An 11,348-nucleotide genomic window follows, 5' to 3' on the forward strand; every position below is an offset into this window, starting at 1 on the left:
TGCTAGGTATGTTAAGTTATGAATGACGCCCAAAGCTTCATGAGGGCTATCTGCGCTAGCGTTCCTAATTTAACAGGGAAAGACTAGGGGGAAGGCAACTAGTCATCACCACCCACCGTTAATTCATAAGCTACTCTTTTACAAAGCTATAGTTGAATTGTTCATTACATTATAATGCTCCCGCGACTGAAAGAGCGAACATGTTTCGTAGGACGGAGATTCGAACCTGCGATCCCCAGATTACGAGTCGAACGCTCTAACTACATGGCCATACCAGAGCAAGTTTTGCTATCCTGAGTGTTATGAGGTGTTAGGCATCGCCAGCATGGGTGTTACACACCTATTAGCGCAAAAAATAAATTATGAGTCGCTACTTCATGGATTATACACCATAAGCTTGTACTTAATTAATATAAAGACTCAGTGGTTGGTGAAGATTTTTTTTCAAGCACGAATGCAGTTTTTGATTAACACTTTTTTTTTTTTACTCTAAAAATTTTATTTGCTTGTTTGTAGCTAAGCACAAGTTATACAATAGGCTATTTGTGCTCTGCCCACCAAGGGTATCGAAACCTGATCTCTACTCGCGCAGTCCACAGACATATCGCTGTGCCACGGGGAGAGACATTCTGGAAAGAAATTAAATTTAAAGTTTTTTCTGCATATCCAGTTTAAGTATACCAGAATAATATAGCTTCATAAAATTGATAACATGTCGGAGAGACAGTAGGATAAATATGCAAAATCGTTTAGACATATCTTTACCGTAGCAGTTCTTTGAGTTTCAAAACACCTATCGTCTGAAAGAGATCTTCTAAAATACAAGAAACGATGTAAGTTCTCGAATAACAAGATTGTTCTAGCAGCAGACACTAAAACAAAGGTCTAAGAACAAGTTACTCTTCAAAGTTTAGAACGTTTTTTTCTTCAAAGCGATAGTCTTAACAAATTATGTTTTCAATATACATCAGAGAGAAAAAAAAATGTATAATTTAAACGGCGCTTTTGGAAAGTAAATATTTCTTCCTCAGTTTCCTATATAATTCACCCCTGAAGCTGCCTTTAATTTCAGTTTTGTTACCTTATTGTACTGCTTTTAGGGTTTCTTCAAACACCATACAGTTTTGTAGTTCGTTCCTCAAGGTGCTCTTAACACCAGTTATGTTGCCTTGCAATGCTTTTAGTGTGTTTACAAGCACCATACAGTATCCCACTTCATCGCTTAAGGTGTTCTTAATACGAGATTTGTTACTATTTGAATTATTTTTCATGTGTCTAGAAACACCGTACGTTTACACTCGAGTATAATGTAGTTCACATACGATCCATTCTTCCCCCTAAAACAGAACAATTAACATCAAAGCCCCTCTCATTCTTATCAGACTTCAACACACTTGTGAATATCTTGACTACAGAAAAACAAAACTGCTTTTCCCCACTTTTACAACAGGTGACGCCACTGTCTGAAAGTCCAAGCCCCTCCTCCTTTACCATGTAGTTCAACGATAAGTCCTGGAGGCTTAAAACGCGAAAAAATTAATTTCAACACCCACAGCACAGATAACCAGTTATGTTGCTTTCTACCTAACAACAAGCAAACTTATTGTACTTCTGCAGCTTATATTCGAGTGTTGTTGTTGTTTCTATTTTAGTAACAAACTAACATATTATGTTATTTTGCACAAAATGAATGTTTACAACTGTCACTATGTCTTTTATATTGATACTTCAATTACAGTTTCGGGTTGACAGTCACTAAACTTTTAAAATATACATATGTATACAAGACTTTAGTTGAGAAATCTAAAGAAAACGTCCATTCGAATCAGTTAGGGACAGCGTGTTATCAATTTCGACACCCGTATCTACGTTGCACACTAGCGTTTCTATTACTTTGTCATGATAACACACACACACACGGCTGTAACAACAATAATCCATTGTTTTCCAGTTGTTGTTTTGTGTTTGTTTGTTTTTTTACGAACTACTTTGCAAAACAGTACTGTACTCCTCGAACACTTATTGATTTCACGGCTATGGTTATCTCTGGCCAAACATTTTATTTATCGATAAAATAAATAAAATATTTTTTCTTTCGTTTACTCTTTTCTCGTATGGGACATCTCGTATTTGCTATTGATTTAATGGACACCAACTTATGGGACATCTCGTATTTTCTGTTGATTTAATGGACACCAACTTATGGGACATCTCGTATTTTCTGTTAATTTAATGGACACCAACTTATGGAACATCTCGTATTTGCTATTGATTTAACGGACACCAATTTATGGGACATCTCGTATTTTCTGTTAATTTAATGGACACCAACTTATGGGACGTCTCGTATTTTCCATTGATTTAATGGACACCAACTTATGGGACATCTGGTATTTTCTGTTGACTTAATGGACACCAACTTATGGGACATCTCGTATTTTCTATTGATTTAATGGACACCAACTTATGGGACATCTCGTAATTTCTGTTGATTTAATGGACACCAACTTATCGGATGTCTCGTATTTTTCATTGATTTAATGGACACCAACTTATGGGACATCTCGTATTTTCTATTGATTTAATGACACCAATTCACGAAAATATTATTATTTTATTCTTTGTTTATCTGTGTGTAGTGTTGGTTTTTTTGATGCATAAAAGTGTTCTAACTATTATGATTATTTACAGATATCAAATCGAGAACTGCACTGAATTTCAAAAGCGATAATTGGTCATCAATAATTATAGTCAATATTATTTGTGATCTGGTGGTTAATGCGTTCAACTCTATATCCGTGAGTAGCAGGATTACAACCCAGCGATAGACACTCTCCCCTTCAGCTGTGGGGTGGTTATAATACGATGGTTAATTCTACTTATTTATTGATAAAAGCGTAGCCCATTAGTTGGGTAGTAGATGTTTCTACCCGATTGTCTTCTTTATGATCAGCAGTTTAAAATTATGGATCGCTTATTTATTTGAAATTAAGCACAAAGCTACACAATGGGCTATCTGTGATCTGCCCACCACGGGTATCAAAACCGGGTTTTTAGCTGTGTGAGGCCGCAGTCATATCGCTGTGCTACTGGGGGAGGCAGTAACAAACAAATAATATTATTAATATTTTGGATTTTTGCACTCAGATTTCTAACATTATATATTATTTTATCCCTATTCAATATAAGATAAACAGTTTTTGTTGGATTTTTTTTCTGTTATCGACTAATTATAATGAAAAATGAAAACCAGAAATAATTTTTTGCATTATCTTTACTCCCTAAATAGTGTCGTGCATTTCACAGAACAACTTACAATAACTTAAGAATAAAGTTTCAGTGTTCTCATGTCCTAACGTCTAACTACAACCTTTTAACTTCACGACTCTGGCTCCCATCCATAGAAGTCAAGTTTAATATCACCTAAAATCTGCACACTACTAGCCTCTGGACTTTTGCTAAAATATAGACTTTGACTGTCTGTTTGATATTACTAGTGAAAGAAATTATTTTGACAAAATGGCAGTCAACTTTCAAGTTTAGTTCTCGCGAAAATGAAAATAGCTGTGTTATTCATATAAACGTAACGATGGTTACAATTAACTTAAAATCTCTATCACGGTACAATCCACGCCCGGTTCTTGGTTTTCTTCTATAAGATTAATTATATATATAGCACACGAAGCAATTTCTTTGGTACTTTCCGAGACTACTAAATTATAGAGCTAATTAGCAAGACATAACAGTTGTGTTCAGTCTTATACAAAGTCTATTGGGTTTATATGTCAGGACTTTTCTTGACATATCTATCATCTGCCTTACAACAACTCGTCAATACGTTTTCCTACCACCTAGTCAGCAGCCTGTCCCTGAAACTAAATTTTTGTCTCTTCTAGCAGCCCATTGTCTCCACATCCATCCATTTACCCGTCAAGAGTGCTCTCTGTTTTCTATTATCCCAACAACCTTTCTATTCAGCCAGTCACCAAACCTCTTTATTATAATTTATGGGCATTTCCGATCACCGATATAATAACCTAAAATAACTTAGGTGTGTGAGTAATCTTACGACTGGTGCTTAAATCATTATTCCATGATATATATTACGTGTTACATATAAGGCAGTAGGCCTTACAGTGTGTCTTTTTAATTTTACCTTTGGTGAGAGCTACAGCTGTACTGTATGTAACTCTGTACGGTATTTGCCATATATATCTCTATATTGTACTTGCCGTACAACTCTATAGCTGTACTGTATGTAACTCTGTATGTAATTGCCATATACAGTCATGTGAAAAAGTTAGGACACCCTATGAAAGCCTGTGTATTTTTGTAACATTTTTGGATATATAGATATTTAATCTCAATATCAACAATATTGAGAGATTATAGGAATATAACTACACAATTAAAACTGAAGAAAATATTTTTCAAGATCTTCTGTAAATGTAATTCTACAAAGATACATATTCTAACTGAGGGAAAAGTTAGGACACCCCCACATTTATTCCCACTTAAAATGGCTCAACTCACAGGTGTACCACACCAGGTGTACATGATTAGAAGATCGTTACTCAGCATTGTGAATGAGGCTTGCCCTATTTAAACCTCAGACATTTAGTTTGGTGTGCTCCTGACTGTTGAAGTGAGAGTGAGCACCATGGTGAGAGAAAAAGAACTGTCTGAGGCCTTCAGAAAGAAAATTGTAGCAGCTTATGAGTCCGGTAAGGAATTTAAAAAGATTCCCCAGAAAATATGAAATCAAAATTCCACTGTCCGGAAAATAGTCAACAAGTGGAGGGCTTTCAAAACAACTGCCAATAAGCCCAGGTCTGGTCGTCCAAGCAAGTTCACCCCGAGAGCAGACCGCAAGATGTTTAAAGAGGTCTACAAACACCCTAACATGTTATCACGGGACCTACAGCAGGCTCTGGCTACTGTTGATGTGAAAGTGCATGCCTCTACAATCAGAAAGAGACTGCACAAGTTTAACTTGCATGGGAGGTGTGCAAGGAAGAAACCTTTGCTCTCTGAGAGAAACATCAAGGCCAAACTGAAGTTTGCCAGAGAGAATGTAGACAAAAACCAGGACTTTTGGAATAATGTTCTTTGGACAGATGAGTCCAACATTGAATTATTTGGACACCAGAACAGAGGACATGTTTGGCGTAAACCAAATACAGCATTTCAGAAAAAGAACCTCATACCAACTGTGAAGCATGGAGGTGGAAGTGTCATGGTTTGGGGCTGCTTTGTTGCAGCAGGACCTGGACAGCTCACAATCACAGAATCCACAATGAATTCTACTGTGTATCAGAGGGTGCTTGAGGATCATGTGAGGCTATCTGTAAGAAAATTAAAGCTGAAGCGGAACTGGTCCCTGCAACATGACAATGACCCAAAACATACCAGTAAATCCACCAAGGACTGGCTGAAAACTAAGAAATGGAGAGTCCTGGAATGGCCGAGTCAAAGCCCAGATCTTAATCCCATTGAGATGCTGTGGGGTGACTTGAAACTGGCTGTACATGCAAAAAAACCCTCAAACATCTTACAACTGACAGAATTCTGCATTGAGGAGTGGGACAAACTTTCTTCAGACCGATGTCAGAGATTGGTAGATTGCTACAAGAAGCGTCTCACTGCAGTTATTTCAGCCAAAGGGGATAACACTAGCTGTTAGGGGGTAGGGTGTCCTAACTTTTTCCTCAGTTAGAATATTCAGTTTTGAAGAATTGCATGTACAGAAGATCTTGAAAAGTCTTTTCTTCAGTTTTAATTGTTTAGTTATATTCCTATAATATCTCAGTGTTGTTGAAATTGGGATTAAATATCTATATATCCAAAAATGTTACACAAATACACAGGCTTTCATAGGGCGTCCTAACTTTTTCACATGACTGTAACTCTATAGCTATACTGTATGTAACATTGTACTGTACTTGCCATATAACTCTATAGCTGGACATAAACTTCGATACCCATAATGGATAGAGCACAGATAGCTTTGAGCTTAACTACAAACAAACAAATCTAAAAAACTAAGCTTTTCGGAGTTATTATGAAATAATATTCCCAGAATGAGTGCAGAGGTTCAACTTAGTTCTTAACTTCTACTTTCCTTAATGGTTGAACTCGGTTAACCGAGGATTAAGGATCTGTTTATGTAACTGTAGTTGTTTTTATCTGGTGAGCCAAGTATTTCTCGTCGACGAATCAGGCGATGGTCGCGAATGGAATAATCTTTGATATTCACTTCTTATTGGCCAGCTGATCTAACAGGAACCAGTCACTTTAATTAAAACTTGAGTGTTCTTCGAACTATTTAAGACGCTGCTGTGACTCATGAGAGCAGATTTCATAGCATTTAAGAGATTACGCAGTTTAAATATCTAGTAAAGTATTCAACCTTTTATGAAATGCATCTTATACCAATGTTAGGATGTTTGATGTTGGAGGACAACGTGGAGAGCGACGTAAGTGGATTCAAGTGTTCGATGGTATCACAGCCATCTTATTCCTCATATCATCGTCGGGTTTCAACCTCAAAGTTCGAGAAGACCCGGACAAAAACCAGCTTATGGAATCCATTGAACTGTTCCAAGATGTTTGGTCAAGCAGGTCAGTTCATGGTTGTCTACCTCCAATTAGAATATTGCAAAGTAAATGTATTCAGATATTTAGATGTTAATACATATTATATTTCATAAGTTATTCTTTCTTATACATCTCATCTACCGTAACTGTACACTTATTAATATGATGCAAAGTGACCTTTGTCCCAGCTACAACATCAGATATTTTGAAAGGCTCAAGTTTGTGATTTTTCTTCTAAGAGAGACATGCATAGTATGCGGTTGGATTTCTTGCCCGAAATGTGGTTTTATCATTATCTCACTTTAACCCACAGAAATTAACCAATCTAAACAATACAGAAAATGTTAATTTAGTTGTATATTTTTATACAAACAAATGAATTGTTAATTTTGTTGTTCAGTTACTTATACTATGATTTAAATACAAGGACAACTTTATTTGGAAATATCGACATTTGTATATTTGATGGGACGCTGTGTTAAATTAGTTACATGATGTTTTTGTGTGTGTGTGTTTCAGAAAAGCAAACTTATATATGTGAAAAATACAACAATCTTAAACTTATCAATTTTCCCTGTTGTGCCAGAATCGATTTTATGTTCCAATAGTGAAAGAAAAAAGAATTATATCATAGAGCTAAAAGTGATTGTAGCTTTTGCTTTTTCTTGTTGTAAATTATGTTTATAACGTAGTAACTTGTTTGTTAGCGAGATGAAGCCAGGAGTTGTAATTGTGATGTTAGCATCGTAAAGTTTAATAACGTCGGCCAAAAATGTTCGAAAACCATTTTGCGTCAAATTTTTAGCAAATTCGAGGTTATGATACATGTACATATACGATGTTCAATGAAACATTAAATAAGCACTAGAGGTGTTTCTAGCCAATAGAGTGAATCAGTCATTGTATTTTCGTTTCATGCGAAAAATGGAACAAGTAAGTGTTTATTGACGTTAGTATAAGGTGAGTAACACCATTTATAAACGTGACCTACAAGTTCAACGGTGTTCAAGCTCGTAAAACTTATGAAGAATAAATAAACTAAATCTGTTATCGTTATCTCGTTTGAACGCTGAATTAGTGAACTAAAAACACAATGGTCAAGTTCAACAAATCGTACCTACATGGTTAATATTCAACACGTTGAAAAAATTATCTCATATAATCCAAAGTACAAAATATTATTACAACACGATTAACGAACAGAATTGGTTGGTTTTGAAATTCGTGAAAAGCTACACGAGGCCTATCTGCGCTAGCCTTCCCTAATTTAGCAATATAAGAGGGAATACAGCTACTTATCACCACCCACCGCCAACTCTTGGGCTACTCTTTTACCAACGAATAGTGCCTTAACCACTTGACCATGCCGGGCCTAATTAAAAATGCTTATTAATTTCAAATAATTATTATGGGAGGTATAAATAACACAGAAGAATTTGTGAACAAGATATGTAACCTGATTTGTTTAACGGATCTCAAAAAATCAAACTATTTTTTATTTCAATTACAGGTTTCTCCGAGAATGTGGATTTATCCTATTCTTTAATAAACAAGATTTACTCAAAGAGAAGATAGCGTCGGGAACAAAAATAGTAGAATATTTTCCAGAATTCAACACCTACAATCTAAGTCTTCAAGGTAAGGTTGATTTTGAATTTCGCGCAAATCTACACAAGGACTATCTGCGCTTGTCGTCCCTAATTTAGTAATGTAAGACTAGAGAGAAGGCAGTTAGTCATCACTACTCATCGCCCAACTCTTGGAGGCTACTATTTTAACAACGAATGGTGGGATTGACCATTACTTTATAACGGCCCAATAGCTGAAAATGCGAGCATGCTTGCTGTGATAGGGATTCGAACCCGCTACCCTCGTATTGCGAGTGAAGAGCTATAACCTTTGTGTTAGAAAGAAACCAAACTTTGTAAAAACTTCTTTTCAATATGAACATGTGTTGACAAAACTTCAGTAGCTGTCTTATCTACTTACCTACTGATACAAGCCGTTAATGTTATACTGTGTTGTGTGTTTATTTATATTATAATACTTTGTCCTGTCTTAGGGCATGACTTCTTTCAAGCGGTTTATCCTCTGACATTGTATAGGACAGACAAGTAATTTTATGGAGGTAGCTGGGATAGCTAATTTACAGCTAAGTCTTTCTAAGCCCCTGACAATGACTGATATCCAGTTACCACAACATTCTCGTAAGCACTTAAGGAAGCGATTAATATTGGTTGGTAAAGAAATCAGTACCGATAGGATCTGAGTGATTTAACAAAAATTTATTGAAAACGGAGATAAGTGAAATTAATTTCAACAAATGTGGATCAATACGAGTGATCCGCATACCTCTGATGTTCTTATAACGATTTATATGTATGCTTCATTTATTTGATATCAATCTATTTGATAGCTGACATCAGTATGTGCTTGTATGTTTATATTTACTTATTTAGATTAGAGGCAAAGCTACACAATGAATTATTTGTGCTTTGCCCACCACGAGTATCGAAATTCAGATTTTTAGGGGTGTGAGTCCGCAGACATGCCGCCTGTACCACTGGGGGGGGGTATATCTTTGTGATGGGGCAAAGCCACCGCGAGGAACTAAACCCGTGTTTTATAGTGGTAAGTTCGTAAACTTATCGTTGTCCATTAGGGGACACATACACATTCATACTTAATACAGAAATTGTTTTAAATCGTAACCCTACTGCTTGAGTTCATCCAAAAAAGGCCCGGCATGGCCAGGTGGTTAAGGCGCTCGACTCGTAATTTGAGGGTCGTGGGTTCGAATCTCCGTCACACCAAACATGCCCACCCTTTCAGCCGTGAAGGCGTTATAATGTGACGGTCAACCCCACTTTTCATTGATAAAAGAGTAGCCCAAAAGTTGGTGGTGGGTGGTGATGACTAGCTGCCTTCCCTCTAGTCTTACACTGCTAAATTAGGGACGGCTAGCGCAGATAGCCTTCATGTAGCTTTGCGCGAAATTCAAAAACAAACAAATCATCCAAAAGATATTTTTTCATCTTACTTACCAAATTCTTCTTTGAAGGTTAAAACTCTGAACAATCACTTGCAAATAAATTTAATATAACAATAACAATCAATTTACACCACAAAACTATTTCTCTCTTCTAGTTTGTATCCTGCAGACACATTAGATATATATGTATATATATATATATCTGTTTTCCAAATAAACGTTTTAATCACCAAACAATTCTGCGTTTTTAATGCTATCTTTAAGTGTTTTTTTTTCTATGTTATTTTCTAACAGTTTATAAATGAGTATGCTAGTACACTATTGCAGCTATATTGAAAGTAAACTAATTTTTATAAACACTTTATTTTAGACAGAGACAGCGAAGAAGATCCTAATTACCATAGGTGTCGCTGCTTCATTCGTGATAAATTTTTGGTAAGAAACTTATAGTTTTTCTATTGTCTAGAGACAAGTTGAGAACTATTTAAGTAAAAAACAACAACAACATTTATTATGCCCACAGTACTGAGCAGGCCATGGTACAGTTAGCCCTAACTATGGCACAAAGCGATGAGGAACGGAAAAAAATTACTGAAATGACTTTTCCACGAGACTCAAAGAAGGGCGTAAATATGGTGGCTTGCCCTGGGTTCTAGATTGCCTAGATATGTATCTGATGGCGCATAATTACTCTGAGAAAATTGTATCATGTTAGGTTTCGTATAAATTTAAAGTTGGTTGTAGGCTTAAGAATAACAAAAACAATTAGCCGCCGCTCCATTGTCACTAGCACTAACATGTTATACAGAAATGTTTGTATTTTTAAGAAATTAGTTAATTTTTATTCGGTTCTTAAATGTTCAGAAATAACTAATCATTACAAGTGTTTGTATTTTTGTATACGTTTCTTGTACAAGTGAATCAGAACATTTTAATGTTTCTTTCTTTATCCAATTTTGTCTCTAAATTCAGGAAGTAACCAAGAAACCCCAAAGAAATATGCGTCTAAGTACAACAGAAATGTATTACGACTTGAACAAAGAAGCCAAAAACCGGAAGTGCTACTGGCATTTTACCACTGCTACGGACACTGAAAATGTCAAGCGAGTGTTTAAAGACATTCATCATATGATAATCATGTTAAACATACAGGCAATTACACCAACCTGAGGCCAAACAGGCTTAAGGAGCGGAAATAAATTTATTTTCAAAACTTTGTTAATAATGTATTAGTTTAACTCATTGTCAGTTTTGATTTCGAATGTGAATACAGTCTCTTCATTTTAAAACTACCATGAGTTTGTACAAGAAAGATTCCAATTAATTTATCCTGGAACTATATAAAACTTGTAAAAAAAGGGCGTTGATGATCACATACCTACTTCAGTAAGGAAGCACATTATTTTAATGTAATAATAGGTGGGTAAATAACAATTTATAAGAATAAGTAAGAATTTTATTCATGGTGGAACATATTATATGTTTCGACAAAAAAAAAAACTGTTTTTCTTCTGTATGTATGACCAGTTCAAATACAAATCTGGTTGGAATTCCTGTTTGAAACTTTCCGAAATGTGGTAGTGGCAAAATCTTGGCTATAGAATTTATTGCTAAAGCTCGATACAGGACCGAATAACTAAAACTGAAACAAAGGCAGGTCTCGAATTTGTGGTCCTTCAGGGAGGCAGGAAACTATAAATCCAATGTCAAAATAATTGGATGTAGGATGTATAATCGATACTACGCAATACAATTTTTA

General features: G+C 35.7%; 1 protein-coding gene across 3 annotated transcripts in view; it reads left to right on the forward strand.

Annotated features, from left to right (window-relative positions):
• The window catches only part of LOC143236037 (guanine nucleotide-binding protein G(s) subunit alpha-like), a 30,961-nt gene extending 20,150 nt beyond the window's left edge, over positions 1–10,811 (forward strand). For 2 of the 3 annotated variants that reach the window (XM_076474267.1, XM_076474269.1), the window contains 4 exons: positions 6,442–6,621; positions 8,108–8,235; positions 9,960–10,024; positions 10,562–10,811. In XM_076474267.1, the coding sequence (XP_076330382.1) occupies positions 6,442–6,621; positions 8,108–8,235; positions 9,960–10,024; positions 10,562–10,759 (571 nt within the window). In that variant the 3' untranslated portion in view covers positions 10,760–10,811. The remainder of the gene's footprint in view (positions 1–6,441; positions 6,622–8,107; positions 8,236–9,959; positions 10,025–10,561) is intronic. The other variant, XM_076474268.1, reaches the window with a different exon arrangement.
• The last annotated feature ends 537 nt before the right edge of the window (positions 10,812–11,348 follow it).

This window comes from Tachypleus tridentatus, chromosome 13 (assembly GCF_004210375.1).
Source record: "Tachypleus tridentatus isolate NWPU-2018 chromosome 13, ASM421037v1, whole genome shotgun sequence".
Taxonomy (NCBI): domain Eukaryota; kingdom Metazoa; phylum Arthropoda; class Merostomata; order Xiphosura; family Limulidae; genus Tachypleus; species Tachypleus tridentatus.